This window comes from Miniopterus natalensis, chromosome 6, assembly GCF_054644295.1.
Source record: "Miniopterus natalensis isolate mMinNat1 chromosome 6, mMinNat1.hap1, whole genome shotgun sequence".
Lineage (NCBI taxonomy): Eukaryota > Metazoa > Chordata > Mammalia > Chiroptera > Miniopteridae > Miniopterus > Miniopterus natalensis.
The window spans coordinates 45,888,384-45,908,898 of NC_142086.1; the positions used below are offsets into that span (position 1 = coordinate 45,888,384).

At 49.6% G+C, this 20,515-nt stretch overlaps 1 protein-coding gene across 4 annotated transcripts in view; it reads left to right on the top strand.

Annotated features, from left to right (window-relative positions):
- Nucleotides 1-20,515, top strand: part of KALRN (kalirin RhoGEF kinase) — a 573,972-nt gene that overhangs the window by 525,797 nt on the left and 27,660 nt on the right. For 2 of the 4 annotated variants that reach the window (XM_087818187.1, XM_087818190.1), the window contains exons 39-51: nt 700-766; nt 2,169-2,272; nt 2,453-2,522; nt 2,896-2,982; nt 3,753-3,845; nt 4,536-4,586; nt 5,434-5,511; nt 7,961-8,146; nt 8,516-8,687; nt 12,227-12,465; nt 14,087-14,343; nt 18,022-18,145; nt 19,209-19,268. In XM_087818187.1, coding sequence (XP_087674313.1) covers nt 700-766; nt 2,169-2,272; nt 2,453-2,522; nt 2,896-2,982; nt 3,753-3,845; nt 4,536-4,586; nt 5,434-5,511; nt 7,961-8,146; nt 8,516-8,687; nt 12,227-12,465; nt 14,087-14,343; nt 18,022-18,145; nt 19,209-19,268 — 1,588 coding nt within the window. The remainder of the gene's footprint in view (nt 1-699; nt 767-2,168; nt 2,273-2,452; nt 2,523-2,895; nt 2,983-3,752; nt 3,846-4,535; nt 4,587-5,433; nt 5,512-7,960; nt 8,147-8,515; nt 8,688-12,226; nt 12,466-14,086; nt 14,344-18,021; nt 18,146-19,208; nt 19,269-20,515) is intronic. The other 2 variants (XM_087818188.1, XM_087818189.1) reach the window with 1 other exon arrangement.

The following is a 20,515-nucleotide window of genomic DNA, read 5'->3' on the forward strand; positions in this document are numbered from 1 at the left end:
GGGAGGAAATTAACAAGAAAGAAACCAAGAAAGCACATGTCCTTGAGGTCGTTGACACCACATCTGCTGGTGGGCAGGGAGGCTGTGCATGCAGAGCTGTGGCTCCGGAATGTCTGCAGTCACCTTGCTGGCCTTCACTGGGGAATGTGCAGGCCAGTGGCCATGGATACCCACGTGGAGAACTGTAGCTTCTGTATCTCACAAGCCTCGCTTGATGTCGGTGTCTCCGAGGCCTCCAAGGTTGGTTATCAGACAGATGCCTCTCTCCTCTTGTTAAGCAGAGAACAGAGCTGGAATGAAGAAAGAGAAGACTCACGTTGATCCCTTGGCCTTAGAGCTTTTGTAACTCAGTTTTGCCAAAGTGGTTGTCCTTCTTTCTGCCCTGTGTCTACATGGTTGTTCAGTTAAAGGTGAGGGAGGCAGAGGGCAAAGAGCAGGAAGACGATGCTGGGCTGTGAGTGGCATTCTTTGTCCGGCTGCTGTGGGTCGGTTGGGAAAGCCCTCTCGGCCTCTGTGCCCTCAGCAGTTCTCTCAGAGAGAGAGCCCCAGCCAGTGAGCACCTCCCCCAGGGCGCCCGGTGTGAGCTTTTGGGGGGTCTCGTCCCAAGGGCACCGGAGGAACTTCCCTGTGAACTTAAACGTGAAGATTCCTTGCCTCATGGTGAACAGAAACCCCCCCTCTTCTTAACCTCCCACTCAGGTTTGTCCTGAATGAGCTGGTGCAGACTGAGAAGGACTACGTCAAGGACCTGGGGATCGTGGTGGAAGTGAGTAGATGGCTCAGGGCGGGTCTGTCACCCACTGGGCCTCGCAGGGCCGAGGTGTTTTCATTTGCGTATATGTTGTTGACTCTCTCCGGGATTTGCAGAAATAAAACTGCAAACGGTAATAAATGAACTAGAATATGTAGGAAAGGCATTTTTTTTCTTTCCCCCTTGAATGTTATCAGAGATTTAAGGGGAGGGAGGGCCCCAAATGTTAGTGCTGAGTCCACTCACCTTGTTTTAGGCAACCAAGTTTTTGTCCCCGAGCTTTTCACTGGTGTGTAACCACGTGGACATAGATGCTTCAGAGCCATGAGCCACCATGACCTGCACTAAGCAGGTCACTCTTAGCAACACATTGGGGCTTATATGTGTCCTGAGATTTTAAGGAGAATGTTACAACTGCCAAGAAGACAGACAAAATAAAAACACACCAATCAGGCAAGATGGGCAGGTCCACAGTTCAGAGTCAGCTTGGCAGTAAACAGAGCAGCTCTTTCCCTGTAGGGATTGACTTCGGTGGGGGGGGGGGGGGGGGGGTTAGACACTTGGATGAGAAAGCCAGAGAAAGTAAATGGATAATTTAGGTGGCTTAGAGTCCTGTGGCTAAACTTCTTAAGCAAAAGAATGTAGATTCTAAACATTGACTGTCTGATGTCTGAATCGCCTGCCGGTTCCTCGCGTTGGGCCTGTAAGTCCCCATCCTATGAAGTCTGCTGATTTATGGTTTGTGTTTGCTTATCCCGAACCTCGGCTACACAGACTAGCCTGGCATTCAGAGGACCTGAATTCTAATTTATAGAAAGTTGCTCTCTCCTCCAAGGACGGCTGGGGCAGATAGGGGTGCCTCCATGTGCAGTCCAGCCTAGGAGCGAGGGGGCTCGGGAACCTGGGGGCCGAGATCCGGGGCAGCCAGACATCAGTGGTGCAACCGGGAGGCAGATCGCTGACTCCCCAGTGTCTCGGCTTCTCAGACAGGGATACATGCTGCTGCGTGTACAACCTCAAAGCTTGGCTTAAAAGCTGAAATGAGATTATGCACGATAACATTTTACAGACGCTCAAGTATTAACATAGGAAGACTTACCTCTAGGCCACACGGGTCTAGTTCGGAGCCTTTAAAGACACAGACCTCGGACTGGGAAAGGGAGAGGGGCAGGTGATTTCTTCTTTGTTCTGCTTGCTTAAGGAGGCTGGAGACCAAGAAAGAGACCCGGAAATTCACAGAAGTCTTGTGTGTCACTCTGCACAAGGGTGAAGTCCTGGTTGACTAGTGAGGAGCTGCAGGAGCACTTGCCCCCAAGCTCAGGCAGATGGGGCTGTTGCACGGGGCTGCGGTGCTCCGCTCCGCGCAGAGGGCTGTCTCATGAAGAGTGGCCCACTCACCGTTGCCTCTGCCCCACAGGGCTTCATGAAGAAGATAGAAGAAAAGGGTGTCCCCGAGGACATGCGAGGAAAGGACAAAATCGTGTTCGGAAACATTCACCAGATCTATGACTGGCACAAGGAGTAAGAACCACGTCACCCTGGGGACCCGGCATCCTAGGAACCCAGCCCCCCCCCCCCCCCCCCCCCCCCCCCCCCCGACCTCAGGGTTTGGGGAGAGCGTCCATCATTTTCCTCAGCCTTGAGAAGTTACACAGTGCTGGAGAATGTGCCTCCCTGATTTTACCCCCTCCCTCCTTTCAGTTTCTTCCTGGCTGAACTGGAAAAATGTATCCAGGAGCAAGACAGGCTGGCCCAGCTCTTCATTAAACACGTGAGTGTTTCCCGCGCCTTCCCTGCTCCCCTCCCACCAGGCTCCCTCCTCCTGCTGCTGCTGTTACTCCTTGTCACCCTTCCCTGGGTTAGCTGTCTTGGCTGTTTGGACAACGGGCTCTGGGTACCCCATTTACTCCTCTGTCCTTGATATGTCACTGCCTTGGTGCGTGCCCGGAGTGCGGCCTGCACGCACGCATGTGTGTGTGTGCGTGTGTGTGCATGTGTGTGCGCGCGTGTGTGCGTGCGCGCACGTCTGTGCGTGTGTGTGCGCGTGTGTGCATGTGTGTGTGCGTGTGCCCGCGTCCTCCCCGGGAGCGGACTCGGGCTCCGCGGGCAGCGCGGGGTCTGAGCGCCGCCCTGTGCCCGTGCAGGAGCGGAAGCTGCACATCTACGTGTGGTACTGCCAGAACAAGCCGCGCTCCGAGTACATCGTGGCCGAGTACGACACCTACTTCGAAGTAAGCTGCCCGGCTCTGCTGGCCCGGGTCGGGGAGGAGATTCAGCCGAGACAGCCACATTCAGAAACAGCGGCCGCCATCCCCCTTCGGGACCGGCGGCTGCCTCAGCACAGCCTCAGCTTCTTAGCTAGATTCTCAGGAGCCCCTTTGCTTGAGAGGAACTGAGCAGTGATTGTGACGCGGTGCAGAGGCTGCTTCCGAAGCTGCGGGCTCCTTATGGGGCCCCTGGGCGGACCCTGGCCACGCTGCTCCCACCAGTCCCTGGAGACTGCTTGCTAAGGGCCCTCCACCTTGTCGAGGTGCGCACGGTCCTCATGGTCGCTGCTTCCGATCCCAGAGGTTCAGTCAAGCACCTCAGGTGTTTGCTCTGCCCCAGCCTGGAAGTGTGTGTTTTGCTGGAGGAGAGGCAGCCATCACTTGGGAAGAGTGTTTACAGATCTGAGTTGAGGGCCCCCAGGCTTTTCATGTCCTAGGAGAAGCCCTTCGTCCCCCTGGGCCCTGGAGCCATAGGGGGAAGAGTACCCATTCCTGCTCGTCCCCAGGGCCAGGGTGAAGACTCAGGATACGACAGTGATGGACAGGCAGGAGGGATGACGTGTGTTCTGTTATTAAAACACATTTGCAGTCGTGTAGTCCTGCCTCTCACGTGGTTTGAAGATTCTAAAACTTTAGTGGCAAACCCGAAGACCTGTCTTCCTGGCTTTGAAGCCTGACCCAGAGCACCCCAAGCTTTGGTTCCTTTTATCTACCGTCGCTCCCTTGTGTTCCAGGAGGTGAAACAGGAGATAAATCAAAGGCTGACGCTTAGCGACTTCCTTATCAAGCCCATTCAGAGAATAACGAAGTATCAGTTGCTCCTCAAGGTAAGAGAGCTGTGGGCCTGGGCCAGGGCCCCGAGAAGAGTCTCCACAGGCTCTGAACTAGCAGGCAGGTTAGCCGAGGCTCTGTCTCCACTGCGCTGTTCCCGTGGGCTCGGGGGGCCATGCGTCGGCTTTTATCTTGTCTGGTGGTTACTTGTGTCAGCTCTGAAGCCAAGTAAACGGTATGCCTTTTGTTCCTGCCTTTAAGGTTGGCTAATTCATTTTCTTTTTTTGAACTTCTTACTTTGTCACCATCACTGACTTGGTGTCTTTAAAAAATAACAAATAACAACAGCATCAAATCAGAGTGGATTATAAGGAGAAAGGAAAGGAAACACCCTAGAAACCTTAGATGAGTAATATCTAAAATTTGATCACGTTTTCCTTTTTTTTAATGGTTTAATTTGATTTGTCTTACAGACATAGGAGGTAAACGGAAGGGAGATTTAACTTCCCTTCCTCCCTCCCTTTTCTCATAGTGTTGAATATTTGAGTATTCCGGGGCTTCTCTGATACGTGTACAGTATGATCCATAGTCTCATATCCCAGCTACTACATAGCATCACCATCTGCATGGGAAAGAGAGCCTCTGGGTGTTGCTGCGGTTTCTGTGATGCTAGGATTTTATAACTCTGACGATTTTCCTAACTGATTTCACCCTCCCACACCCTTCCCTTCTCCCCAACCTGCCAGGACTTCCTGAGATACAGCGAGAAGGCGGGTTTGGAGTGCTCAGAGATCGAGGTGAGTTTTCTACGGGTAATGCTGACTGTATTAGGGACAATTCTTGGATGTCTGTCTCTAAAGGGGAAAGATTGTCTCTGGTGACCAAGGGTCCAGGCCGGCTCCTCTAAGACAGTAAGAGCCTCTTGCAAGCAGCTGTTCAGCAGGGTGAGGAGCTGCGAGTATTGGCAAACACATGGAGTGTTTTTCTAGAATTCGAGAATCCTGTCCTGGGCCACATCAGAGCCTAGCCCCACTGGTGTTCTTGTGGGTCCCAGTGACATGTGGTGGGAAAGGATGGTATTTGAGCCCTCTGACATCCTTCAGAGACCAGGTGTTTCAATGTGCATCTTTATCCACGAACCCAGGTGCTGTTTGAGTCTAACATGTAAAGTGTCCCGTATTCAGTCCCTCCCCATCCCAAGGATCCCTCCTTAAGTGAAGCCCTTTGAGATAGTGTCACCATGGGGATTATTTTCAGCCAGACCATTCTGGCAGGTTATTTTAGGTTAAAACCTCTAGCTTTTCACAAGCCAGGCTAAGCTGTTGCTTGGGCATCTAGGAAGCGACAGAGAGAAGAAAGAACATACAAGAGGGAAAGGGAATTGATACCCAGGAGTGGGAAGGTAGGAAAAGGATCCTGGTCAGCGTCCTCCCCACACGTGGTCACTGATTCACGTGGGGCCCCTGCACTGGTGACCAACACCCACCCCCAGAACAAGCAATCCCACAGTCCTCTGGGATTGGGCAGCAGGGACCTGTGTCCTTTCCTAGAATCAGTGAACTCACAGAGGTCCCTGCCTTCCAGCATGAAATTGCCCTGAGCTTCCCGTTTCCCCTCCTGAGGCACTATTGTTCTTTCCCACAGAAAGCAGTGGAGTTAATGTGCCTTGTTCCAAAACGCTGCAATGACATGATGAACCTGGGACGGCTGCAGGGCTTTGAGGTGAGCCCCTGAGGACCCCCTTTGCCCTCCCTCCTAGGACAGCAGAGCCCAGGCGGAGGTGCCTCCTTCTGAAGTACAGTGCCCACCCCCTCTGCCGCCTCCACTCACCATCGACTCCCCTGTGCCCGGCCCTCTGGTACACAAGCCTAGAAGACTCATCTCTCTAGGGCACCCAGTGACAGCGCAGTCATAGGACGTCACAGAGCAGTCACCCAAGCTGGAGCCAGAATTCCAGGAGGGTTGGGAAGACCCCAATTCTTTGTAACTGTGGGCCTGGCAGTGACCTCTTCCCTCTTCTCTCCTGCTTGAGAAGTGCTGGCTGTGTGAGGAGAGCAGGACCCTGTGATGGAAATAGAACCGGGGGGAAAGTGGAGCACTTTTTCCAGAGCGTGGTTCCAATAAGTGGGTCTGCATAGCGGCTGGCTTTTTGGTGAAGTGAACATTTAAAGCTCTAGAGCATCAGAGTGCACACTTCTGTTCTCTGAAGAGGAGACTCGAGTTTAGGAGAAGGATCTAGATGTCCCAGGACTTTGGTTTCAGTCAATGGATAGTCTGCTCGGGCTGCCACAGCCAAGTACCACAGATGGGGCGGCTTCGACTATAGACATTTATCCTTCATTTCTAGATGCTAGAGCTCAAAGTCAAGGTCAAGGTCAAGGCAAGGTGGTTCCTTCTGCGGGCTGTGAGGAAGGGGCCTGTCCAGGCCTGTGTCCACAAAAAGCCACATGTCAGAGTGCTTAATTTTTTTCTCTTTTTTTGATTTTAGAGAGGAAGGGAGAGGGGAGAGAGAAAAACATTGATGTGAAAGAGAAACATCAATCAGTTGCCTCGTGCTCGCTCCCCAACCAGGAATCAGACCCATAACCTAGGCATGTGCCCTCACCGGGAATAGAACCGGCCACCTTTTGGTGCATGAGACGACACTCAGCCAACTGAGCCGCACTAGCCAGGGCAATTATTTTCTCTTTTAAATCAAGAACCACCATCTCCTTTTTTCATCAAGTCCCAGAGAATCTGCTTTGCATCCCTTCGGCTAATTGGTAAGGACCATGAGCATATTTCCATTCCTTCTGAAGACCTGGCTTTGGCCAGGGAGGAGGCAGCCCCTTCACTTAGATTCCCTCCCTTCCATATCCTCTAGCTTTCCCTTCAGCATTGGAAAGGCTATAACCAATGGTCAGGCTCTTATGTAATATTAATAGAGCCTTTAGAGCTTTCCTGGCTAGCTGGTCACCTGCTTAATATTAACTTTGGACCAGGGTAGAGATAAGCCTATTTGGCTGCTGACCTTGACAGGGAGGAGCCATGATCCAAGCAGAGGGAAGGTGTTTCTCAAGAACATGAAAAAAAATGAAAGTCCTGGCTGGGTAGTTCAGTTGGTTAGAATGTCCTCCCAGTATGCCAAGGTTTCAGGTTCGATCCCCAGTCAGGGTACATACAAGAATCAACCAATGCATGCATATAAATAAGTGGAACAACAAATTGGTGTTTGCCTTCCTCCCTCTCTCTCTCTCACCCTCTCTCATCCTTACTTCCCCTTTCCCTCCCTTCCACTCTCTCTAAAAATCAATGAAAAAAAATATCCTCAGGTGGGGATTAACAAAAAAGGAGGGATCAGAGGCCCTGGCTGGTGTGGCTCAGTCGGTTGGGCGTCGTCCCATGCACTGACATGTTGCCGGTTCAATTTCCCATCAGGGCATGTGCCCGGGTTGCAGGCTCAATCCCCGGTGGGGGCCATGCAGGAGGCAGCCTATCGATGTCTTGCTCTCACATGGATGTTTCTCTCTCTCTCTCCCTCTCCCTTCCTCTCTAAAAATCAATTTTTTTAAAAAAAGAAGTATCACAGGACCCAGAAAAATTCCTACCAACTTATAAAATATGAGCACGTATCTATAGGACCCCAACTTTACCTGTTGATCTGTAGCAGGAGACTAAGACTTCAGAATTTCCTCCATTAGGAGAAAAGAGGGGCCCAACTCGTGTGGCCCTGCTGGCATCACTTTTCTTGGCCACAATTGGCTCTAGGTTCGTGGCCGCTGGAGGACTCCAGGTCCTTGGCCCAAGCTGCAAGGGAGCCAGGCAGGCACGCTTCCCAGAGCTCCAGGGACAGAAAGGCCACTTCTAGCTCCAAGTGTCACTTTCTTATAATAAAACACAAGGGCCAGGATAATTTCTGAACATCTCTTTAGCTAGTAAGTTTACCTTTCCTGGGGCTGCCTCTTAGTGATTCTGTTTCCTTCTTTTCCTTCCCTCCAGGGCCCTCTTGCCTGCCCTAGATGAATGGGGAGGGAGGGGGGGAAAGGCCTAATTCAGTCTCTTTCTAAAGCCCTGAGGGTTTTGGTATCAGGTCTGCTGCCCATGTCCCCAAAGGGGAGACTCTGTGGACCCAGAGGGCTGCAGTGGTCTCCCCATTTTTCATTTGCTTCACCCCAGCCCTTCTCTCCATCAGGGCACCCTGACTGCCCAGGGGAAGCTGCTGCAGCAGGATACGTTCTACGTGATTGAGCTGGACGCAGGCATGCCGTCCCGGACCAAGGAGAGGCGCGTGTTCCTCTTTGAGCAAATTGTCATCTTCAGTGAGCTACTCAGGAAGGGTTCTCTCACCCCGGGCTACATGTTCAAAAGGAGCATCAAGGTGAGGATCCCTCTGGGAGGAGAAGGGCCAAGGAAGAGCCAGATTTGGGGGAGCTGCTTTCCTAAGACAGAGGCGTGGAATGAGTCAGGATCCTGAACTTTGAAGATCTTTCAGCCCAATAAAACTTCGGGCGTAAAGGTTGAGCATCTATGAGAAAACATGACGGGGGATGCCCATCTCTAGCAGGATCCTGCAGGTCTCCAGGGTCACGTCATTCACTCTGAGACAGAGGCCAAAGTACTTAGCTGGTAGATCCAGGGCAAAAATTTGGGAACATCTCCTGAAATAAAAACTTCGAGGAACTGTAATATGTTGTTGATTTTCATTAAACCACTTACATATGAACAGGATTGACTTGGTGTCTTCTAGATGAACCACTTGGTCCTGGAGGAGAACATAGACAATGACCCCTGCAAGTTTGCGCTCATGAACAGGGAGACTTCAGAGAGGGTCATTCTGCAAGCCGCCAACGCCGACATCCAGCAGGCCTGGGTGCAGGACATCAATCAAGTCTTAGAAACACAGCGAGACTTCTTAAATGGTGGGTCCTGGGCCTGGCTTCTAGCAGGGCAATTTTATGGGACCCCACACCTCTGAGCTTCCTTGGGTCTGGGCTCATGGTGAGTTATGAGCCCAGGTCACATTTTATGTGTAGTTCAACATTGTAGCTTTCAGAAACACATTGTTTAGAATTTTTCTGAACCTGAATATGCAGTGGAGCAGATGGAGTATTATAAAGAAGCCCCATCTCTCCAAAGGAAGGGATACTCCCTTATAGCCTCCACACAGGGCATATGCCTTGTGGCCACCATTACCAGCTGGTAGTAATTGGGGCAAAAGTCTGAGATGGGCACACCCTCTTTCTCTTAGTGGCTGACTATCAACAACACGTGTCTTCCCATTTGGTGGCTAATGGCTGGGACTCTCGCAGGTTCTCCAGTGTTATCTAGAGACAGCTGGGAATTTGGCAGATCAGTTCAAATGTCCCCTCTGCTCCCAATGGTGTGAGAATCTGGATAAGTCCTCTCTTCCAATAAGAGGTGATTACACTCAAAATTTTAGGAATACCTTGAACTCCCTAGAACAGATTGGTTACGCAGAGAATGTGGCTCTCTGTGGACCTGCAGGCGTCCCCTAATGGGGTGCTTGAACTGAAATGAAGTGGAGCTGCTACCTTATTTACATTATTTTATTTGTTTCCCCTGCTGGGATCTTCACATTAAGCTTGGTGTGGGAAAGGAAGTGTACAGGGTTAAACTAGCGGTGATCTGTGGAGTTAATGAGCTCAGAAGTCTCTCTGAGCAGAACTGCAGCTTTAAGTTGAGGGCAAAACATAACCAGTAACAAAGCACATCTGGGGACTGAGCAAGCACATAGGCCTGTATGTGCACGTATGCGTGCACACACACACACACACAGCCCACCCTCCATTGTGTCACCTCTTCTTGCCAGCACTACAATCTGGACTCTTTGAAACGGCACAAATAGAGCATTTGAGGACCTAGTTGAGGACCTTGGCAAGTCGTGGTGTTTCTCGGGGCCTCTGTTGGCTCACTTTGTGCAAGGGAGAGCTGATGTGCTCCGCCCACCCTGGCAGGTGCCGTGGTGTGCCAGCCGTCCTGGAAACAGGAAAACACGGCACACCTCCCTACAGTACCAGTTCTACTCCACGATAAGAGGTTTAACACGTTGTGTTTTTTTAAAAAAAATAAAAAAGAAATTCTATCTCAGGATGCCATGACGTTTTAAGATAGAACATGAGGCTTCAAAGCAGTTTCACACTCACAGAAAGTATTTCTGGGTCATGACTCCTGGTCTCCCAGCTGTAGACTAGTTTGAGAAAAACATTAAGTGGCCTCTAAGATTCATTCTAAAAAGCATAAAATTAAACACCAGCCCAACCCTGAGGGGTAGTAATGAAAGTTGTATATAATTTACAGTGTCTGAATGTACAACTTTGAATTAACACTTATATTGATAAAGTAATTTTATGCAAAAATATGTGCATATATAAAATATACTTACTAAATTTCACTCTTATCAGGAATTTCTGATAGACTCTAAGCTGGAATGAGGTTTCTAAATTCATCAATTCTGGGCAAAAGGAAAATGAGACAGGAGAATAAGTTGAAACCAGAAATCATTGAAATAACAATAATGGCTGCTGTCTGTTCTCTGTGCTGGGCACTATGCTAAGCATTTCACATGTATTATCACATTTAATTCTCATGTCGACATGGAAATTCAGGTGCTGTCGTTGTGTGTTTTTGAGGTGAGGAGAGGTTAAGAAACTTGTCCAAAGTCACAGAAGGAAGGCCTTGAACCCAGACTGTATAACTTAAAATTGGGCTCTTAGCCACAAAACTGTGGTAGAGTTGCTCGTGGTAGAACATACATTTATATGTGAGCTCCGTAGCCAACAAAGCAAGGAAAGAAACAGGGTCGGGCATAAGATGGTGTATTTATCAGCCAGAAACAAACCCCAGTACACGCACAGCTTTCCTGATCTGAAGGCCAGAGTTACGCAAATTGAGGCTGATGTCAGGACACAGGCCCTCCGTGAGGTTATTTAAGAATATGTGGTATGTTCAAACACTTGAGCACAGTTGTTGCATATAATCAGTTAGTACCCCAACTCCATGTGATAGGTTTTGCTTCAGGAGGTCAGTATGACAAGGCCTGCTCACCGGCTCTACTTAAAAGTATCTACTGAAAACTCAGGACAGCATTTCCTTGAGCACAGTGATTCAGACTTTTACTTGGTTCCGAGAGACTTCTCTCCTAATTTTAGTGAATTATGGAGCTATTGCTGAATGAGATTATCAATACCTCAGTATTTAAGGCCTACAGAACACTCTCCAGGGAGAAAGGCTAGGCTCTGGCAGAGCCTGCTCTATACTTCGACACCATCAGAAAACAAGGACATGAGGATGGACCAAGGCCAGGCTTGCTTACGGAGACGTGTGCAGGCATCTCAGAGCCCGTCTCTCCCTCCTGAGACCTTAAATAGGAAGGAAGTATGACCCATATTGAGTCCTGTTGAAGTTCATACTGATCACTATAGAAATACCCTTATAATTGAAAGTTCTCTTGTTACAGTGAATTCTGATAAAGCTGACATTATGGGACCAGCCCTTGAAGTCATCCTTATAGAATTCGACCTGTAAGGGTTTTGCCTGGCTGTACCTTTTGAGGCTCAGACCTTGGAACTTTGTTATCTTAAACTCAGTAAAACAAAGCTCACGTCTTTCCTCTCAAATCAGCTTTTCCCCTTTCTCCTTGGCAACCATTCCCCCAGCCTCCAAATCTGAGTGATGCTCGAGTCTTGCCTTCTTTCTAGGCCGGGTCCAAGTCTAGCCTGCCTCCAGAACACTCACCATACCAAACCCCTCCCACATGCCCCCTGACGCTGCTCTGGTTGGGCCTCTACCGTGTTACTATCCCATGGCCTCTGAACCAGCCTCTGCTTCAAAGTTAGGGTTGGGATGCTCTTCAAGCATGGTTCTTGTGATAGAATCTGAGCTTAAAACAGCCAAGTTCACTGAGCCCAATCATTTTTCATGATCTTCAGAATCAGATCCAGTCAGTGATTCAGACTTTTTGAGCCTTAGCCCTCTAGACCGTTCGCACCCTGGCACCTCCCAGCCCCCCTACCTATCTCATCTCCTCTTCCATGGAGACCCATGGCCCCGTGCTCCATGTAGTCTGCCTCCAGACACACGTCACACTTGCTTCCTTCCTGCAGTGTCTGCCTGTCAGTCTGACAGCAGCCCTCTTCTGAAGTTCTTTATTGCTACCAACTGTACACAGCAGGCACCCGCAGTCCCCCACACCCCACAGCCCTCTCGCCCTCCTTTCACACAACACTTCGTACCTCACCTATGGCAACCATTTGGGCTTTGTGTTTTCATTATCCAGGTAGGTTTCTTAGTTCTCATAGGAGATGGTAAGTTCCTTAACAACAAGGGTAGTGTCTTCCTCAAGTATCCCCACTGTGCCTGGCACAGCCTGAACCTAAGAAGCCTCCAAATCCTGTGGGACTCCCAAAGCTCTGAGTAACCGTCCGCTCTCACCCTGCAGCACTGCAGTCGCCCATTGAGTACCAGCGGAAGGAAAGGAGCACCGCAGTGATGAGGGCCCAGCCCGCCAGGGCCCCCCAGGCCAGCCCCAGGCCCTACTCCTCTGTCCCCGTGGGCTCTGAGAAGCCCCCCAAGGGCTCCAGCTATAACCCACCTCTGCCACCCCTGAAGATATCTACCTCCAATGGCAGTCCAGGGTTTGACTACCACCAGCCTGGGGACAAGTTTGAGGCCAGCAAGGTAAGTAACAGCCCATTATTCCCATCCTTGCCACTCTGCGGACACGGCCTCAGGGCTCACTTTAGGAAATGGCATCTTTTTATGCTGATCATTTGATACAGACTAATCTCAATTATTTCTCTTTCTTCCCTGCAAGTTGAATGTTAGACCACCTCCCTCTGTCTCAGACATTGTGTTCAAGGGCTGTTGTAACCTGTAGAAACGCCATACAAATGTAAGGTGTCATTGTAGCAGCAATTATGAAAACAGGTGATTTATAACCAATAGAGTAGTTGTAGTGTAGGTCATCTAAAACTCACCACTCTAGTGTTTGACATTTTAAACAGATTCCCATTTCTAGGGATGAGCTGCCAGAGTGAGCTCACAGTCCTTCACCATACATTGGCTGATGTGGCGAGAAGCCACTCGTGTGTGTGAATGGGGAAGCCAGCCTTGAGTCAAACGGTATCATGGATATTCCATCGTTCAGACATCACCCTGAGGATAGCCACAGACATAACTGTGGACCCAGTCTACGACATTGTTTTGATACTACAAGGTAGTAGGAACAAGAGAACAGAAGGGACAAGTGCTAGATGAGGAATTAGGTAATCCGGGTTCCATTCCAAATTCTGCAGCTCACTTGCTCTAGAACCTCAGCAAGTTAGTTAATGAGATGATGCCTCAGTTTCCTCTAGAACTTGGTGGGTCTGTGAATTAGAGCATCTATATTTGACCTACATGTTCTGATTTTACACTTTCATTCTTTTTACCCAAATTATTAGATGATATTGATTTTTTAATTTAAAATGTCTAATTCAATTCTGTATTAAAGTAACTATACCAACCAATTTTATCACATCACCTGGAAAAGATTTTCTGCCTTAAAAACCCTCTGCTCTTGTGGCATGAGTTGAAGTCACATTGGCATTTTGTCAAGTTTTCTGGAAGAATTTCTGGCTCTTACCATGCTCTACGAGGCAGTCCGGCCTCCCTGGGACTTATGGGTCTGCCTAGAAGCAGCTTCCCTGCCTAGAAAAGCCAAAGAGGCAGGCACTCTGTATAAATGAGAACCGGGGAATCTGGAGGAGTTCTGTTCCCATAGGAGTTGGGTCGGATAGGTCACGACCTTGCCTTTGAGTTGGGCAAATGCCTCATTGTTACTTCTGTCTCTGGGAGGGTCAGAATGTAGCAATAGAGTAAGACCAGTGCTGTTTCAAAAGGAAGAAAAGAATGCATCAAAGAGTCTGTGTTCTTTGCACTGGGGGTTATGACCCCTAGCTTGACCTTTGCCCTCCCCTCACCTTGCCCAGGTGCTCATGTATCCCTGTGCCAGTACCACGATTTCCTTCCATTAGAGGACGCGGGCGGGAAGGTTGCATGCTAGAAAGGGGCTTCCAGGTGGAAGGTGTGTTTACACCTTTACCTAGGTCGGCAGTGTCTCTACCTATTCACCCTCGATCGTACATTGTATGAAACTAGAGTGCGTTTATGATTATAACGTCATCGCTCAAGATAATCTGCCTGCCTGCTCTTTACCCTGCAAGTGGGAGGTTTGGCTTTTACCCACACAGTAGGAAGCAGAGCAGGTCCGTGTGAACCAGCCTTCTTGTATCTGGGTCCCTCTCGCCCTGTCTCCCAGCAGAGCGACCTGGGAGGCTGCAACGGGACCTCGTCCATGGCCGTGATTAAAGATTACTATGCACTGAAGGAGAATGAAATCTGTGTGAGCCAAGGTGAGGTGGTCCAGGTCCTCGCCGTCAACCAGCAGAACATGTGCCTGGTGTACCAGCCTGCCAGCGACCACTCGCCCGCGGCCGAGGGCTGGGTCCCGGGCAGCATCCTGGCGCCCCTCACCAAAGCCACGGCGGCAGCAGAAAATAGTGACGGCAGCATCAAGTAAGTGCCTCGTTGGCTTCCCAGGGAGAGGAGTATGTGGATTTAAAAAAATTCCAAAACAAACAAAGACCACAAAAATGCAAACACACAGTAGGGAATTACTGCTGCTTAACCTGGACAGTGCCACCGGAAGCAAAGCTTGAGTGCCGGAGCCACACGCAGCACGGCATCCAGGCTGGATTGTTCTGAATCTTGTGTTTGTGGATGGTAGTGGTGGTGGTTTTTCTTTCCTTTTTGTTTATAATTTTTGTTCATTTTTTTTTCCCTCCCTCCCCCCCTCCCCCCGGGTAAGAAAAGAACCCTACTGAGACCCTAGGTGACAAAAGCATGCCTTCGTTGCTCCACCTGGCCCACCACAGGATTCACTGGACTGGACTTCTATTTATATTGTATTAAGTTACTGATATATATAGATATTTTTTTGATTGACACCAAAAAATTACCTTAGCACAAATGCCAGACCTGTGCCGGTCAGAGGCCCGCTGCTTCTCCCAGGAGAGAGGGAACTTTTTGGTTGTCTATTGGCAATTCCTCTGTACAGATTGTACCTTTTTTTTTTTTTTAATTCCCCTTACCCTGTTCCTTTAATATATATGTTCATGGTAATTTGTAAGATATTTCTTTTCCTTATTTTGGTTGCAAAGACCCTTCCGAACACATTCCTGTATAAAGTATTTTGCACTATTTAAAGAAACCCATATGGATGAAGTCAGGCTGTGCAATATAATGGAGAGTCACAATGTTCATCATTGTACCTGTAATGTAACTAATAATTTTAAATGTACTATTTTAAATATGTAAAATAAATTTTCACCATGAGCATGTTTTAATGAGGTTCAAGACTAGTTGACCCTTTTTGCCCATTTCACTATTCTGGGACTTTTAAATGTGCAAATGATTCTTTTTTTCTCTCTCTCTTTCTTTTTCTTTTCTATATTTTAGGAGTTGGTTGAATGCACTGACAGTCTTTTCCCACACACACAGTTTCTAAATCTCCAACCCCAGCCTTCCCTTCTAAATAGCCTCTATTGGTTTTCTCTAACCTCTGGGATGAGGAATGGTGCAGATTGGATACTGTCCAACTGGGCGGGCGACCTTGAGGTGCTGACGTAAATTAATGGCTAGAGCAGAAGGTCGTGTTTGGCTTGCATCTTGTGCTGTGTGGTCATCGGTGTCAGGGGTGGAAGGAGCTCCCGTAGGATATCTGAGCAGGGTCTTTCTCTAGCGCAGGTGTAGAGGCTACTGACCTTGCTCACCCTGGCCTTTCTAGGTAACCACAGGCCCAGCTGGAAATCATTAGTGGCCCCTGAGGCACAAATAGGCCCAATTCATTTTATCCTAAAGTCACTTGGCTTTGGTCCCCTTTAAGAAGCCTCGGGAACTTGGGCCCCCGAGGCATTGACGTTCTTATTAACCAGTGACCTTACAGAACTCACTCCTAAGGATAGGCCATCTAATTATCGAAGCCCTAAGCACTCTTCCTCCTCGCCTTCCTGTCCTTGGGTCGCTTTTTCACACCTTCGGCGGGAGGGAGGTGGGAGGGGGTCAGGCTGGGTGAGAGAGAACAGATTCGATACAAGTTGGTCATTTTTGGTTCCTTGTCAGCTGCTCTTGCACAAGGGTTGGTGGGGATGGAACAGAGCAACTGACTCAAAGCGGTTGTCACTTATCAGTGAAGGACGTTCACCGTACCCTCCCCGAGGCAGGCCGTGACCACAGAGGTTGGAGTTAGTGTGATGCCCACAGGACCAGTGTCACCGAAACCCTGTTGCCACGTCAGTCCCTGGGCTTGGGGCCGAGAGATGGAAGCTTCCCAAACCATGAGGATGCACTCTCCCGGGAAGAAGAATATGAAATAGAGCCTGTCCTGCCACTTGTACGACTCTGAGTCTTCCTTCTGAACACCATTTGTCACATTTCTAGTTTCTCAGCGAGCATACTGAATGACCCAGAGGGTTGTACTGACCTCAGAACTCACCCACACACGCACCCCGGGAGTCTCCAGCAAGGACCTGCCTGACTCGTGTTTTCAGAAAGAGCTAGAGACTTGGATAAAGACATGAGATGAAAGTCTGAAGGGAACAGAGTGGTATCCTCTAGCTTAGCTTCCACGAGTGGCTCTCACTCAGATACAGCAGGTGGGGGTGGGAGCTGGCACGCAGGGATCCCAGGCAGCCTGCTTATTTAGGAGCTACAGGGAAGGTCTGGCCAAGAGATTCTGCCTTTAAAACTGGAGAATGTGACTATGATTGCTCTTGCCTACATATGTATATGTGTTTTTATTGATTTCAGAGAGAGGAAGGAAGAGGGAGAGAGAGAGAGCGACATCGATGAGAGAGAGATGTCAATCGGCTGCCTCCTGCAGGCCCCTAGTGGGGGTCAAGCCCGCAACCCTGCCATGTGCCTTGACCAGGAATCAAACTGGTGACCTTCTGGTGCATGGGATGACTCTCAACCAACTGAGCCACACCGGCTGGGCTCAGAAGGTTGATTTTTGACCATGGGTATTAGTGATAAATATTTTCGGGACACCTTCTCAGAACATCCTAAAATTCCTAATGTGGAATTTGTGGAGGGGATGCTATGCGTTTTGGAGTATCCTCCTTCCTCCTAAACCTCATGTGCCCCTCCTCTCTCTCCCTCAATGAAGGCTTTTTACATTGAGCTCTGGTCTGCATGGGCCTAAATTGAATAAGGAGACACCGAAGGGAAGCCAATCTCACTTATTTCAGACACTGTTAGAGCTTCCCTCAGACCCTGCGACCACACCTGGGATTGGTGATGCCTGCCCAGGGCCACGTCGCTGATGCCCTGTGGGACGTGGCTTTTGGTGTCTTCGTCTTTGAGTCCTAACATATCCAGAGCTCTGCTCTGAGCTTCTCTCTACAGGCCTGTGAAGACGTAGCTCCCACCTCCTGGTGGGAAGGAAGAAGTCAGGGCAGTGTGAGGCCATGGCCAGCCTCACCTCCCTGAGAGCGCGTGTTGGTTCTTCTCCCAACAGGAAGCCCTAGGGCCTCTTAGTGGTTGGCAGGCCCTGCATCCACAAGCACTGAGTGATGGGGAAGACACAGGCCAGGAAACCCTTTATCCTAAAATACCCAGATAAATGAGTGGTGCTCAGCTGTTCATTATATCTCATGCCCCAGAAAATCCTACCTGTGCTACGTGTCTGGGAGTGGTCCCAGCCCAAACACAAGGAACGAGATGGAAACCTCAAAATCATCCTGTTGGGTCCCAGGACTAAGCTGGTCCTGGGAAAGTGCCAGTAGCTTATGCACTGCGGAATGTACTCCTTTTATCTTTCCTGTTTCCCCCACCCCCACCCGTTCTCCCCCTACCCACCCTCCCCTTCAGGAGGGGACTTCCTCAGCCCTGTAAGACCTCATTGGCGTTTTATAAAAATTGCCCTTGGTAGAGTTTAATAACCCAGCACTCACGTTTTTGTCAAACACTGCCGTCAGCCTTGACGCCTCTCGGGGGGTCAGAGTTCATCCTCACTTCCCATTGGAGGTGAGCTCAGCTGCCTACCACAGGAGCTGGCGCTCAGGCGTGGGGCCTCTGAGGCCGGGGCCTGACTGGAGCACCTCGCTGCTGACTCACCCACGGGTGGCCAGCCCACCCGCCGCCTCTCTCTGCCCTGACCTGCCATTTTGATTGGTGCATTTTTTGGTACAACAGGAAGTCATGTTCATGGCATACTCTACGCATGAGAAAGCGGGCGGAAGTGGAGAACACGGGTAAAAATGAAGCCACAGGGCCTCGTAAACCCAAGGATATTCTGGGCAACAAAGTCTCTGTTAAAGTGAGTAAGGAATTCCGGAGCTGCGTCCCACCTCTCATCCACTCCCACCCCGCAGCATCCTCACGAGGCAATCCGGGTGGATGGGATCTTTCTCCCAGCGTGGGAACCAGAGGGGAGGTAGTTTAACAGGACTGTGCATGCAAGATCAATTTCTTTTTTATTTTTCATTTCTCCTGGCAACTTTGATTCAAGTAAGTATCTCTTTTTCTTTTATGACTCTATACTGTGCAGATGTTTTATAGCAAAATTATCTGCAGCATTATTCTCTTAGAAATGCAAGGTGCTTGATTCATACTAAAGTTCTCAAAGCTGCCCATTCAGTATCGTAGGTTAGAGAGCACACGCAGGGTAAAGAAATTAGGGATGCTTTCCAAACCCTCGACCCTGTGAAGTCCGAGGTTTGGAACTTAAGGGCCACTGTGTCCTTTGTCAAGTTTCATTTCTTTTCCCCAGAATCCAGACATCACTTCCAAGCCTGAGCATGGCAGGGAGGATGGCACGTTGGGGACGCCCAGGTTACTGCTTTGTAATATCCACCTGTTACTCTGAACTCACTGGGTCTAGGCCTTGGCCGACCCTTGTTGCCTCCCGCCTTGAAACAATGTGGCCTGTTTTCTGCATTGTGCCCTCTGGGAAATAGAAATTAGACTACTGATGTTTAATTGTGCTACAGTATCTACGGGGCACTTTTCCCCCTTCGTGAGCAAAATAAGAGCAACTGAAACCCATTCTAACATCCTTCTTGGGGAAAAGAAATCGTACTCTGTCCTTCACCCTCATCTGGGAAGGCCAGCCTCACAGAAGACCACAGTTTCAGTCCGACAGCACTCATGCTCCATTCGGTCGCTTCCATTGCTCTTTCCTGTGAGACGAGCAGCTGCACCTGGTCCCAGCCTCCACTCCTGAAAAGAGCATGCTCCAGCCCTCGGCCCCCCCGCCTGGTGTCCTCTCTGCCCGATTGCCCATTGCCCGTGCTTCTCTGACGTTCTCCTCGCTCTCCAGCAAAGCTGCCTGTGTTCTAACTGTGTTCTCTTTCTTCCCCCCCGCCATGCTGCCCACCAAGGAGACGAACAGCTCCGAGGAGTCAGAGTGTGACGATCTTGACCCTAATACTAGCATGGAGGTAGAAGCAGCTATTGTCCTGTTTCCTACGATGATTGTCTTTTTTCATGTGCTCTGTGACCGCGGCCTTGCTAACGTGACCAGCCCGTCTAGGATAAGTTCAGGGCTTCTCTGGGTGTTTCATCCTAACTTAAAAAACAAACAAACTTAAGCTCACTTTTGATAGAAAACGCTGCCTAGATACTCTTTTTAAAGCACACACTTCTCTTAAATGCCTGCTTGCTGTTTTCTTCTTTGGCGGGTTTGACTTTATGTAGAAAATATCCAGCTTCATTATGGGAAACTGAGAACGCATTTTTTTGTTCATGGAAAACGGCGTTATAAAGAGTGGTTGGTTTCCAGCTAACAGACGAGAACCCATTAGTTTTCGTTTTCCCCGCTTTGGTTTCTCCCTCCTCCCACTGTCCTCTTTATCTGGTTCTTTCAATGGGATCTATTCCTCCCTCAAGACTCCAGCAAAATCATATTCTAACTGTGGTTTTGTGGAGACCTGGCACCCGGTCACTGTGAGGAGCGATTACAGCAACTCCAGAGCCCACCTCGGCCCAGCCCCCAGGGCTTCTGGGCAGCGACCGACCGTGCCCACCATGAAGGGAAAGGAGCCCTGGGGATGCCTCCCCTCTAGAGGCAGGGAGACTGAAACACTGCCCTGGGACCTTTCTCACACTCGGGTGACAGGGAGGTGGGGTGGAACCCACACCTCCAACAAGCACATCGAGTCGGCTTCCAGCTCCTTCTAGGCTAGAAAGGACTTGGGGTTATAGAAACGGGACTCGCCTGGCTGACCAGTGAATGACAACTGTTGTAAATGTGCCAACCCCAGGGAATGCGAGCAGACTTGGCGCTGGGGCTCCTTACCACTTTGCCTTCCAGGGTTCATTGAAATGCTTTTCTCCAAAGCTGTGCCTCCATCTCCAATAATGGATAAAAGTTTAGAGGTTTCCTCTAAGGACAGAGGAGAGAATTTAAAAAGAAAGAAAGAAAATAATAATCCCTTTTCCTTTTTATAGCCCTAAACTTTTCACTTAACTAGATGGATTTGTATTGTTTTTATTCTAATTTGACCTAATCCCAGTAGAACCCACCACTAAATTATGACAACCACCACAAAACCCAAGAAAGACCGCGCTGCCGAGACGGGTAAGTCAGCTGTGGAAGATGCCAGTTGAGTTGAATCGGGCCAGAGACAAGTGGTTGGAAGTGGGAGTCCTGCCAGGACACAATAGTCCCCTGTGGATGCGGCTGTTG